Raw genomic sequence first — 14,579 nt, 5'->3', positions numbered from 1 at the left:
TTAGTATAATATAATATATTTTAAGAATAAATATTTTCCTCACTTACTATTGTATAATTTCGTATATTTAATTTTTAATAAAATAACATTTAAATCTTGAAAATTGGTTCAAATTAATTTTGAAATATTTTATATTATTATTTGCAAATGGTTAAAATGATGCTATAATATTTAGCAGGTACATTGCAGTTAATTGCCATGGCGTGTTAAAGATATTTTGAAAAAAGTTGCTGGAATTGAAAGGGTTTAACAATTTAGGATAGAGCATTATGACTTCTCAGTGGAGTTGACCGTGCTGGCGGTTGGTAATGATGGTAAAGAGCAAGGGACGGACAACAAATGGCTTGTACTTGTAATCAAATGCCCAATTATTGTATTAAGTTTATTCACACAAATAAGGTATAATACATATTATTTCAAAGTTGTTACGGTTTTCAAGAGTAAAGATTCTAGAATTTAACAATAGGGCCAATTGAAAATTTACAGCTCTTGAATTTTATACACCAGCTATCAACCTTAATTAAATTTAACAACAAGGATGTTAGAATTTGCTAGGAGATTACTTGGATTATGTCAAACTAATAACAATGCACTAATTATGAACAGAGTTTATTTTGGAAATTTTAGTATTTATTATTAATTAATGTAAATGTATATTAAATTAATGTGCTGAAGCAGTTTTCTCAGACATTATGAAATGGAACATTATGCTAGTGATTAATCATTTGAATATTAACAATTTAAAATGTGAATGGTAAATTGTTATAATTAGAAATGGCAACAGCACGTTTATATATTAATTATAATGGGAGATTATTACTTTTGAAATTGAGGAAAAATTCAATTAAACTCAAATAAATTTATGATGAATACTTAATGCTAGTAATTATAAAGTAAAATTTAAATATGAAATTAATAAAACCTTGTATCTTGTCCAAACTAGTGTGCTCATAGAATCCGGTGTTATTTGTCACATAGTCATATGAAATGTGCTAAATAATGTAAAGTCAATTTCATTAATACTGTGGCAGTTTTCAGAATTATCTAGGATTAGTAATGACTTTATATAATATAACACATTTACTTGGTTAGAACAATGTTTTATTGTAAATGCTAACATTTTACCTATTTCTTCAGACTATTAGCTAAGTATAATTCTTAGTTTAAATAACGCGTAGATTATGACTAACACCATGCCATTATTTTTACTAATACCACTGTTACCAGAATATCAAATAAGATAGTACAGTCATCTGATGACACCTTCCAAATTCTCATTACGACTTTTGAGATATGTTACTTGTGACAGTGCGGTGACGGCATGGCTGACAGTACCGATGTGTACTGCCGTGTTGTCTGTGCTGTCAGGTCATGTGGTGGCAGACCGTAGTTACGCAGTGCGCTCCTCCTCCACCACGGAGGATGCAGCTGATACGTCTGCTGCCGGTCAGAATGCGACAGTGCTCGGATGTGTAGGTCTGGATGCTGTTGTGGCTGCGGTTCACAAGTGCTGGTCTTCTCTGTACACTTATCAGTCCATCCAGTATCGCAGGTAATGTTTCTCATTTATTGGACCCATTTCATCATGTATAATTTTTATCATCATTAACCCTATGCATTCGAAGGCAGTATTTATAATTTTTCCTTGGAGTTCGTATGTCCAGCTGTGCTGGCCAAGATATAATACGTCCATAGCTTGAAAGGCCTGCACCACTGGCCACTAAACATTGCAGTATTTTCTCTTTGTTTTATAATAAATGGTGAGTGCTGAAACCTATCTAGCAGCTTATTTTTAAGTAAAGCAGTAAATTTTAAGTAAAGCAGTAAATTTTAAACTAGCCTATAATTCTTCTCTAAACATTGACTGTGCAAATAAGACGAGTGACGCGTAGTGGATCTATACTCTGAAGTAATAGAAATCTAGAAAATTTTACTAGAAGACGTGTGCTAACTATTCTTGACTACACATAGGTATTTTTTTTCAAAAGTTTTATTCCGTAAAAAAGTGTAGAAGACTGAGAAAAATGTATAACATAAGTGGTCAAAAGCCTACTTTATAACATTTTATTACATATCTTTGTTACAATCTATATATATAAAATTGAATGTTTGTGTGTTTTGTCCTTTATGGAATCGTAAACTACTTGACTGATCATTATGAAAATTTTAATGTATATGTACTTTTCGACGGAGAAGGTTTATATGATATACTCATTTATAAAACTCACCATGAGGTGGCGCTGCAAAATATAAAAGTTTTCAAAGCGTCTGCAGATTATAAACTGCAATTACGAGACAGTTACGTGTATTAATTTGCTAAAGACTATTTGAAGGCACTAAGTTAGGATATATGTTTGTCTTTATGATAAATATATGGTTGAACTTAAAGCTTGACTGTTAGACCGCTTTATAATAAAATACATGTACGTGCATGAACCAGAAGTGCAAATACACGGGCAAAGTTTAGGTAAAGCGTGCGAAGCCGTGGGAAACAGCTAGTATATGTATAAGAGTTCAATTTACCAAATGTACAATCTTTGTATTAGAAAGATTCATTAAAAATATAATTGAAAATTATTTTTTATTTCTGCTTTAAACTTTTCCAATTACTATGCAAATAACATGGAGGAAAATGAAAAATAATTTTGATGTGGAGAGACAAACAACAATTAATATGGCCACCGAGATGTCAGAGAAAGTAGTATCTGTACTGCCCGTGCGAGTTGCGAGGACAAACTACGGCACAACTAACGCGAGCTGTCTGCCCAGTGCTGCTGGCCTTTCGGGCGCAAAGGATTAAAATGTGTTTTTAGTTATCAAATTTATGACCTTTTAGTTATGTACTTTATAATTGACTGTGGGTTCTATTCTAAAATATTTAGTCAGAAACAATGATTTGATACCATCAGTCTGTCTTGAACTGTTCTCTGTGAAATATCAGTTCTGGTGTAAAGCTGTTTAGAAGTGTTTACTTAACTGTAAATATTTGTGTAAATTTCAGCTTTTAGAAAAAATTTGATTATTTGTAATCCAAGACAGATTTGCTAAAGAATTCTACAGTAACAAATTGCAATAAATAGTATTATGAGTAGTGAATTTAAAATCTTCCTTGCAAAATTAAATGTCATTTAAAAATAAAAGTTTAATTCTTTGCTTTGTGTGCCAATTTTGTAAACCAAATTTAGTTTATTCCAAAAATAACCATACTTACTTAAACTTCTTGTAGATTTAAACAAATTTATAATAATCAAAGCTAATGATTATTTCTTGTATTTATAATATTTTTTTAAACATAACAGACAGTCAGGTCAGCAGTTGGATGTTTCAATGGCTGTTGTTGTACAAGAGATGGTGGAAGCGACTCTGCAGGGGTCATGTTTACCAGACACCCTGTAACTGCTGACCCTGCCCAGCTGCTCATCACTGCCAACTATGGCTTGGGAGAAGTATGAAACTGAAATATGTTAGTCCTATAGTCCTTTTTTTTTGTTTTGTCCCTTCATGGGTGGCAAAAAATCAGAAAAAAATTCAAGTACTTTAGGTTTTGAAAAAGCTTTTTTATAGAAACACATTTTTTTACTCATTTTGATACATAGTAAATTCATAAATATAATTTATTTGAAGGTTTTGTTACAAAAAAATGCATGCTAAACTGCTGATATACCTAACTGCAATGTTGTCAAAGTGCGAAAAGTTTCTTTTAAAAATAATCATGTAATTTCTGTTTTGAGAGAATTTACATTGTTATAGATTACCTCTGATAAATACAGTTTTAAACAGTTTTACATAACAAATAAATTAGAATTGTTTTGCTCTAATTTGGTGGCTATAGTCACTAATCTTCCTCTACAAACACGTTCTTTAGCAGATGTATCCACATCCATCCGCAAATAGTTAATTTAAAGGGGTTACTCCCAACAGCACATTCAGCTTATATTGACATTTTTCTAAGTTTACTTCACTAAGCCTGGAAGCTTGAAATGAACTCAGAAACCAAGCTTTCATATTAATTTAGAAAATCTCTGCTTGAAAAAATGTACATTCAAAACAAATTAAAAGTAGTTTCCTTTGAGTTTTATTTAAAATGCCCATATGCATTAGTCATCAAGTCATTTTTGGCTAAGTATGGTATTGATTACTATGTTGCAACATACACTCTTCTCACCAAATATTGTTATTTGCACCTTTTTTCTCTTCCTAACAGTGAAATCTGCACTGAAAGGAACAATATCTGAGATAATTGAATCCATGAAAGAAAAATCTACAGAGACTATGAACATGCTCTCGGAAGAAAACTTTAAACGTTGCTTTGACTAGTGGAAAAGTCTCATAGAGTGCTGAATGAGTCGTGAAGGGGAGTATATATTTAAGGGTTGATAAAGTTAAAATTTAAGGAAAAATAGAATGTTATAGCCCTAATTAATTTATTTTTCACCAGACCTTGTATTGATTGCCTGACTTGTTTCAACAACCACTTAAAATGAAATAACTTTTCGATTTTGAAAATAAAATATTTATAAAATTTAGCATACAGATTTAACTTTAAACAATATAAATAGAATATAAATAAAAGAAAAAATGAACATCTGTGTACTAGATTAATTTTAATTTTTTTTGTGTATTATACTCACATTTAGGTTTTAGAAATAACAAAACATTTAATATTTAAGACCTTTTGTTCTTTATCTACAAATAACAATGACATTGATTGAAAAACTTCATGAAATATTAAATCTTTGAAATCTGAAACAATTGTTCGATTGTTGACTGAATCTTATTTGTGTATCCTAGTATGTGTTTACATTGACAAGGCTCTAAAGTAATGTTCACCTTCCTCTTAGTACAATGTTTGGAATCTGAAATATGTGCTCTAGATGGCAGACACTGCACCAAGAGGGAGGCGAACTGGAGCTAAACTCAACATTCAGAATTAAAATCTTCAAAACATTTTAGCCTTACTGTGGAGAGCCACCTTCAGTCAACTTGTGTGAATCTGAAATTTTCTTTATTTCACTAGGTAATTGCATGATTATTTACAAATTTATGAAACAAATTATTGGGATAAAGTGCAACAATCTGAAAAAAAAACAAACGTCTGCATCCTCAAGAACTTTATGACCAAAATGCGTAAAAATATTTAACCCAATGTACAAAACTACAACCTCATTTTTGAACCAATATATTAGTTTTACTGGGATATTAACTGTAATGTTTGCTATTTTGAACTCTGCATGTAGCACAACAAACTGTCAGAAATGATTTTTGTTGTTGTTGTAATATTTCATATAATAAATAAATTAAGTTTTATAAATAAAAGTCACTTACAGTTATGTGAAGTAAACCCTTGATTGCAGACTGTTGTATCTGGTACTGTTGAACCGGACACTGTAGTAGTGAACACTGAGAACTCTCGTCTAAATGGTCGAGTCTGTGGTCAAGGGCAGTAAAACTTCCAGGATTGTTGTATCAGGTTAGTTTCACCCTCTGTGCTATATGTATATGAAAATGCCTTATCTTAAATTAAAATTTATTTTTAGTGATATGGCAGGTTTTGTAGTTAAAATCATGAAATGCATTTATGGTACTTACAAACCTGCATTTAGATTTACTTAGTTTTAGTCTAGGAAATGGCAATTAACTATTTCTTACTTTCCCTTTTCAAACAACTCAAAATTTTTGTTTTCAATAATTTATTCAGTTTGTGGATTATTTCTAAAACTCTTTAATGTAAAAATGTATTTAGAAGATACTATTATTATAGCTAATACTTACAAAATGCACAGAGAGCAACAAATTAGCATTTAAAATTAGTAACATTTAATCTATGAAAACTACAAAATTTGGTGTAAAAGTTATTCTAAATTTTCAGATAAGTATTTGAATTGATTCTGTAGAGCTTGCTTTAATTCAAGATATGTCTATGAGGAGGGATGTATATTATTTTTCAATATTGAATTTATAATGATGTTAGCTTCTGTGAATGATTGAAAATTTAAGAATACTAGCATATTTTTTTGCTGAGACATTAACTTATGCAGTAAAAAATAAATTGCTTAAGAGTCTGTTCCTGATAAGGACAGAAATGTTTGCCTATGACAGTTTTAGGAATTGGTGTGTCTGTAATCATGTAGTTAAAATATTACACAACACAGTAGTGGTCCTAAAATAGATGCTTGATACATTTGTTGCCCATAAACCCTTGGTTGAGTGTATACCACTTGTTACCTGCTAGTTGTTTCTGGTTGTAGAGACTGGGGGAGTGCAAGAGGAGGCCACCACTGAAGATATGTCACAGTCTGACTGTCTGTCCGAAGCTGAGATCGTAGCTCTTGCCAGAGTTGGACTAACACTAGAGCAACTGTTTGGCTGGCCCAGAGATGTGGAGTGGGCTATCCATAAGGTTATTGTATACTAATCAAGTATATTATACTTTAAACTGTGAACTTAATTTTATTGAGTGTTATACTGTCTTGACTCTCTTAAGTACTTAAATAGATAAACTTAGTTTGTACAGAGTTAAATAAAAAATATGTTTCTGAATCATAAAAATTTGGCCATAACACATTTTAAAAGAACTGAAACTTCTTTTTTCTCTGTAGGAATACATTTGAAATCTTTACTCACATAGTATCATATAGACATTAACACCCTCCAGCTGGTATGAAACGAATTTTCGTCGCCAAAGGTCCGTCCGATTTGGCAACGACGAATATTTGTCGCCAAAGCAGACGTGTACAGTTATTAAAATTTTAGGCAATTAAGGTCATATAAATGATTTTTATTTGATATATTCTGGAACAGCATTAACTATAGTACCGATTTACTGTTCTTACTTCGATTATTGTCTTCTTTGTTTACCATAAAACATCATTTTCTATGACAGCTGACGTGAACATAGTACGGGTCAACCACATTGTTGTGAAACTGTAAACAAGTGCCGGGTTTTGTGTTTGAGGTTACGAATCCAATTGTATTTGTGGACACTGTATTTTATAGTGTTTTAGTGTTGTTATTATTGTTTTTTTTAGCTTTCTTAGGTTATAGTTTTAGTATGGGTGAAAACTTTAGAGACTGATTTAATATAGTGACGCTGAGTGAAAAATGAAACTTTGTATACAGGGTGTATATTATGTCTGGAAACACCCCAAATATATCCTTTAATAATTTAAATATAAATTTGAAACCTCTACAATCGTGATAGAGATTGGGCATCTACTTTTTGGAACAATGTTTTGTTATGTCACACCCAACGGGGGACGTCCCTGCCGAGGGTATCGTGAATATTCTTAATGGAAGCCTATACCTTGTGATACATAATTTTAATGGTTTAAATAGCTTACTGAATTGAATGCCACAAACCGCATCTCAAAGGAATTATTCTATCAGAAAATAGAGCATTTTTTAGTATTGAAAATTTACTGATGTTCAACAATGTAATTTTAACATGGTTCTTGCCACAAAATGTGTTACACTAATTTTTTAGCATTTTTTTAAATTTCAATTAAATAAAACAAAAATTTCATTTTAAGCTGGTTCTATTAGCACAAATTTGCCAGTTTTTATTACAGTACAATTATGGAAATACTTATGTTATTGATTTCTTATTACAAATAAAAAAATAATGTATGCTGTTAGAAAAGTCTTTACAACAAACGTTTTTTACCTGCATTTGGTTGTCAAAGCAATTGTTCGAACTGTGTTCCCTTCTACGGTTTGACAATGAGCCAATCTTGTGTAAAATGATTCGACAGAGTTGCCTAACATTTCTTCAGTTATCAAAGCAATCTCCTCTATAATCCTGTTTCTTAGGTCTTCCAAATTATGAGGCTTTCTTCTATAAACATTGGATTTTAAAATGACCCCATAGGAAATAATCGATTGGTGACAAATCCGGAGATCTTGGAGGCCATTCGATTTTCTCCTCTTCGGCCAATCCATTTATGAGGAAAACCTTATATCCAAATACTCTCTTACCTGTCTCCCATAATGGGGTGGAGCACCATCCTGCTGAAACCATACATTATCAAAGTATTCTCCTGATGCAATTTGAATAGCTGGGATTATTTCATTTTGGAGCATATTGTAGTAAAGTTTCGGCATTTAAAATTTCCATTGATGAAAAAGGGTCCAACAATTTTGTTACCTAAAATTCCACACCATACGTTCAGTTTTTGTGGTTGCTGTGAATGGGACTCAGTAATCCAATGTGGGTTTTTACTAGCCCAGTAACGGCCAATTGTGCCTGTTAACATTGCCATTTAGGGAAAAAAGTTGCCTCATCAGAAAATAGTATGTTGGTCATAAAATCTCTATTGTCATCACATTTGCGCATCACAAGTTCACAAAACTCAACTCTTCTGTCGTAATCATCCTCACTTAACTGTTGGACTAAATGAACTTTAAATGGTTTGTATATTATTAATTTTCAAAATCTTACTCACAGACATAGGGTGCATAATCATGTTGCTGTGCAGCTTTTCTGAGCGATGTATGTGGGTCTTCAATAAATGTTTGCAAAAACATCTAGTGCATGTTCTTCATCTGTTGCAGATTGTATCCTACCCCGACTTTGGCCGATTACGTACACTCCCTGTCATTTCAAAACGCTCAATAGTTTTTGATATTGTTGAAACACTTATGGGATTCCTTTCTGGGAAAGTGTCATTAAACAAATTACAAACTTCCCGATAAGATCTTTGACGATCGCCATATCCTCGCATCATCAACAGAGTAATTCGTTCTCTTTCAGACAATTCCATTAAAATGCCAAATAAAAACTGAACTACTGTAATTAGATAACTTGTTGACAGCAATGCTTCAGAGACACTGATTTAACTCGACAGGAATGATATGACCTTTGTCCATTTGTAATTCCCAAGCTGTAGACCTGTCTAGTGAAAGCTCCATGCTCAACAAACTGAAACCTGTAGACCAGATGATTAATAACACAATAATGTTTCTCATAGGCTAGTGACCTTTGTCTCTTTAAACCTTCCTGCTGACTGGAAAACACCAAGTACAGATTCATAAGTAATCAGAGAAAGTGACTCATAAGTTTTATTCATTGTAATAAAAACTGGTAAATTTGTACTAATGAAACCAGCTTAAAAATAAATTGTTTATTTTATTTTAATTGAACATTTAAAAAATGCTAAAAAATTAGTGTAACACATTTTGTGGCAAGAACCATGTTAAAATTTACATTGTTGAACATCAGTAAATTTTCAATACTAAAAATGCTCTAATTTCTGATAGAATAATTCCTTTGAGATGCGGTTTTGTGGCATTCAATTCAGTAAGCTATTACCTTTAAAATTATGTATCACAAGGTATAGGCTTCCATTAAGAATATTCACGATACCCTCGGCAGGACGTCCCCCGTTGGTGTGACATAACAAAACATTGTTTTCCCCAAAAAGTAGATGCCCAATCTCTATCACGATTGTAAGAGGTTTCAAAATTTATATTTAAATTATTAAAGGATATATTTGGGTGTTTCCAGACATAATATACACCCTGTATATTGTACATATGTAAATAAGGTAAGATTATAAATTTATTATTTTATTTTATTTTTGGTTTATCTGTCATACTTGTATAAGTAAAAATGCAGTCATGAGATTATGTTTACCCACAAAAAAATAATATTTATTAGAAATCTACGCATTTTTGAAAATAAATTAAATAAACGTGAATTTTTCATACAAAGCCCTGTACCACATACGTTTTTGAGGTAAAAGTTACAATAACTATATATTTTTGGAATCAGGACAACATTTTGAATAAGTTAAACATTTACAGTTTTGATGTAAAGCTTATTGCTAAGCAGTTACACAACGGAATATTTACAAAAATAATGTCCAAAAAATGTTTTCTTACATTTTGTAAAAAAGAACAAAAATATGTTTCCATGGAAACAATAAGATATTGTTATTATAATGCTCTCCATATAGTTTGTGAATACATTGACATATAATAGTTTATATTTGGACTAACAGTTATGAAATGTGATACATTATAAGAAACGTCTGTGAGGCTGTTAAAATAGAGCCGCCAGTACAGAGTGACACCATTGCCAGTTCTAGGGTTAAAATGTTTGAGCAAATTTTCAAGGACAGTTCTATAGTACATTTTTTAAGGGCTGGTATTTTTTCAACCTTTAATTTTGCTGTGAAACAGCCAGTCAAACTAAAATTTAAATCATACAGCAGTAAAACAAGAAAAATAACATGTATTAAAACAATCTCCGCAATAGTTCTGTAATTCAACCGTGTTATACCATAATTATTGTACCCATAAGAAAATCAAATACAACACCAAAAACATACTATCCTATAAACATTACTGTTTAGCACGCTCGCTGTGGCAAAAGGCCCGCGTAATGTACCCAATATAGCGTGGGCAAAATTGAAACTCGTGAATTTTCGTTCATTTGGGCTTCTATTGGTTCATTATGATTTTAAATCATCATATTGAAGGTATTACGTGCTTACGCGTAAGTAATGGCCGGGACTGTTTGGACAGTGGCCCGCACTTTTGGCATAGGCATTTTTTTTAAGTAGATAAAAAATCGTAATAACTTACCAATTGTGATGTGTAATATTCAAAAGGACCAGAAATGCCCCAGATGACATTGACTTTCACTGGATCTGTCTCAAGCAACAGCACTGTCCGGTCAGTGGTCCTACACATAGTGTATAATAGCGTGGCGCGGCACAACGCTGTTGCATGATTACTCAACACAAAAAACACAGAGATATATTGTTTGAATAAATGTAATATGAAAAATAACACATATTCTTTACAAAGGCTAAGGAATGTAAGAGCCTGTTTGTTATACACAGGTAAAAGGTTGTAAAACTATTTACAGTTCCCTGTTACCAGTTTACAGTCTTCGGTGGAAGATGTCAAAGCATTTTTTCATTGCATAGACCTGGTTCTCCCACACATGCCAAGCAAACATATCTTGTTTGTGACCTTTTATCCTCCCTGGTACACACTCTGCATGTTTTTATTCTCGGCCTGTTCTTGTCAGGACGAAGCCCGAGTTTTGTAGTTGTATGTCGAGATCCTTGGGAATGGTAAAACTGGTTCCTCTTTCTTGGGGAGAATTGACTCCAAAACTTGAAGTCGAAATGCATACATCGAAATTTTTCTGGCTTGCAAATTAGGAGTGTACATATTGTGGAGCTGGTAGGCATTTGTTATGATCATTTGGAGAAAATGTGCAAATATTATTCTTATACTTATGAAGAATTTTTCGCTTTGATGGGGTAGTAGGCCATCATTTGGTCTGACCTATCTAAGATCATGAACACATTGTATTTACAATTGGGAGAGGATTATCTTTCTATTCACTTTTTCTGTTAATATGAGTAGCCATTTCATTTTCAAACTCCGTTGAAATACACATCAAAATATACATGGAAGTTTATACCACATTCGCGGAAATAACAAAACTAATACTAGTAAACACGCTGGCAGAAGAATACTAGTAATTCATTCAATTGTAAACAAAGCCTGGGTTTTAATGCGCACTGTTTATTCAACAATGGAATAACCAAAGGAACAAGGAATTAGGAACAAAATTTAATTATTGTACGCTAGATAGCAGCTATAAACAAGCCAAAAGTTGTATGTTCTTTGACACTGTCCGGAAAGTTGAACCGCATTTCCAGATGGAACTGAGTTAACAGAAAGTAAGTATACAAGTTTGAAAAATTCAGAGACCTACCGCAAGATCGAAGCACGTAACAGGCAAAATAACCAAGCACTGCAGGAAGAAAATTAATAACAAAACAATAATTCGTATGATTTACAACAGAAAATAATCCAAAATTTAAATAGTACGATGCAACAATGTGCAGTAGTTGACTGCGCACCTCTTCCGCTAATGCCATACGTGATTGCCAAGCTTTCTTTCTACACCATTACGAGTTCATCTAAGAACATGTAAAGATGGACTTTCCTACTATTATTTATATGATAGATTAATTCTCCTACCAAGTGCAAATTGTGAAGTGTTATTCAAGTTGTAAAAAGTTGAAAGACTAAACGTAACACAAATTCATAAAACAACGTCATAAATATATGGTGAAACACTACAACGGTTGTGAAGAATCATTCAAAACCTGTCCTCACAGTGCTGCTCAGATGAAACAGCGTCTAGACGGACTTAGACATAGACATATTTGACCATTAGACCATTACATTTTTGACAATCTGTCTATAGTTCTACCCTAGCACCAAGTGACTTTCACCTATTCCCTGAATTAAAGAAGTGGCTAGGAGGACAGAACTTTCAATCACATGATACACTCCGTGGAAACCAATCTGAAATCATTGGCGGCAACATTTTATGATGAGGGTATTAAAAAGCTTGTACCCCAGTATGACAAATGCCTCAGTTTAAATGGTGATAATGTTGAAAAGTAGCCATGTATGTATGTAACTTTTGATAAATTTATTTCATTGTGCTCGTTAGTTTTGTTTCTTCTGTATAACACATCAGAGGTTAAAAGAAATAGGCCTCGTATTTTATTATCTTTTAAAATAATGTTCACAGGTAATTGAGAGTTTTGCAGGTTTATAAGATGTATTGCAATGAAGGATGATTCGGAATAAATTTACTGTACTCTGTTTTTATTTGTAAGTACTAAATCAATTCCAGTGTTTAACATTTATTTAAGAATAAACCAGATTTTAATAGAAATTTTTCAATATAGTTAAACTTGATTGTTTATAAATTCAAACAAAAAACACCACAAATTATATTATTATTCTGTATAAAATACTATAAAAACTAGAGAATAGGATACTAAGTTAAGAGTAACATGTTTCACATAATTTAAGAATATTTTAAACTATATTAAAAATACTTTTGAAATTGTTGTCAAGAATTTTTTTAGAAAAAGTAAAAAATAAGTTTATTTATTTTTTAGTGTTTGAAAATAAATTTAAATTGTGGATTATGTATGTAATACAGTATTAGTTACACTGAAATCCATTTCCCTTTGACCAGGGGGTGATCTATTTGCTACAATGTAGACCTGTCACATCACTGCTAGCATGGTCTCAGGACGAGTTGATACACGAGCTGGACTCCGCTATCCTACCCAATGATGCCACTACCACTGCCAACACTGGGTAAACATATCTCATACATTTTATCCATTGATGTGATTGTTTTTAGCGTACACAGTGACTCTGTGGCAGAATGGCAGCAAAGCCTAATCTTTGCTAATTTTTGTCCGATAATTATAATTATTGTTCTCCTAAATACTGATAAAGAAACTCAGAATAAATGTGTAATATATTTTTAATATGAAATTATTTTTGTATGCTTTAATATATTTATCACTGTAACACAACAACAAGAAATATTTTCCATCCAGTGGTCAATTTCACTATCCCAAGCTGTCAATTTTACAACCTAATACAGGTTTTATATAACATATCATAATATTGAGCACTTTACCAAAGACAAATTAATTTTACTAACATAAATAATCCATTAATTGTCCTGGTAACAAAGAAATAAATTTTCATAAATAATAATCAAAATAATTGCTATAAAAATAAATTATCTGATTCCAGTAGTTTTCACACAATAACAACTACAAAATGAAATTATTTTATACTCATTCCAAGGCTTGAAGATGAAACTTTGATGAGCTTCTACTACACATTATTTCAAAATTGAGAATAAGTTTTTACCACATCTAGTAGTGAAAGGGTTAAACTGTTACACAGTACCAAGAAAAGACTTTGTCTATTGTTAACTGTATAGTATCATGGGTAGTGTTACTGTTGAGTGGGTTGACTTTCTCTTCATTCATTTAAGAGATTTAAGAGATATTAAAAATAAACTAACTGAAAAACTGTTTATACTCCATTGGAAACATTTTTACATTGATTTTTTAGTTGTTATTTTGTGGCTTTATTTACGGTATTGATTGTTATTGGCTAATTGTTTTCTTATCATTATTATTTGCTTTCACCAATGTTAATGTATATACAGTATATTGTTTTTTCCATATTACAGAAAATAGATTCAAGAATCAAAGCTGTAGAATTAGTATTAGTGTAAAAGGATAGTTTTAGTAGGTACAATAACTGTAACTATCTTCAATCAATCAATCAGTAGGCTTTATTCGTGAACATCAAGTACAGAATAAGGGTCAACAATCGATAAAACAAATAAAAAAAATTAAATCTAAGTAATACATAAGGTCATGTCTCTCCTTGGGATGTTCTACAGCATGTCACAAATTCTTCCAGGCTGTAGATTGATTCTCTCAGCAACCAGGTCTTCAGGCTTCGTTTTAGAATTTCAGGATTGTCTTCTTTCAGCTTAGGTGGGAGTAGGTTATAGAGTTTCGCTCCTGCATATGATGGTTTTTTGGAAAATAGAGATGTCCTGTGTATTGCCAGGCTGAAGTCTTGAGCATGTCTTGTTTGCAGGCCATGAAGATCACCATTTCTAGTAAGTCCTTGTTTGGAGGCATGTACAATGACTTCAATTATATAAATAGCCACAACTGTCAATATTCTTAGTGTTTTAAATACCTCTCTACAAC

At 32.0% G+C, this 14,579-nt stretch overlaps 1 protein-coding gene across 1 annotated transcript in view; it reads left to right on the top strand.

Annotated features, from left to right (window-relative positions):
• LOC124355171 overlaps nucleotides 1-5,470 on the top strand; it is a 36,705-nt gene extending 31,235 nt beyond the window's left edge. Inside the window, exons 12-14 of the mRNA XM_046806172.1 lie at nucleotides 1,310-1,552; nucleotides 3,300-3,446; nucleotides 5,355-5,470. Coding sequence (XP_046662128.1) covers nucleotides 1,310-1,552; nucleotides 3,300-3,396 — 340 coding nt within the window. The 3' untranslated portion in view covers nucleotides 3,397-3,446; nucleotides 5,355-5,470. The remainder of the gene's footprint in view (nucleotides 1-1,309; nucleotides 1,553-3,299; nucleotides 3,447-5,354) is intronic.
• Nucleotides 5,471-14,579: the final 9,109 nt, after the last annotated feature.

Source organism: Homalodisca vitripennis, chromosome 2, assembly GCF_021130785.1.
Source record: "Homalodisca vitripennis isolate AUS2020 chromosome 2, UT_GWSS_2.1, whole genome shotgun sequence".
NCBI lineage: Eukaryota > Metazoa > Arthropoda > Insecta > Hemiptera > Cicadellidae > Homalodisca > Homalodisca vitripennis.
Note: the sequence above shows the minus strand (reverse complement) of the source record. Positions and strands in the feature narration are given on the sequence as shown.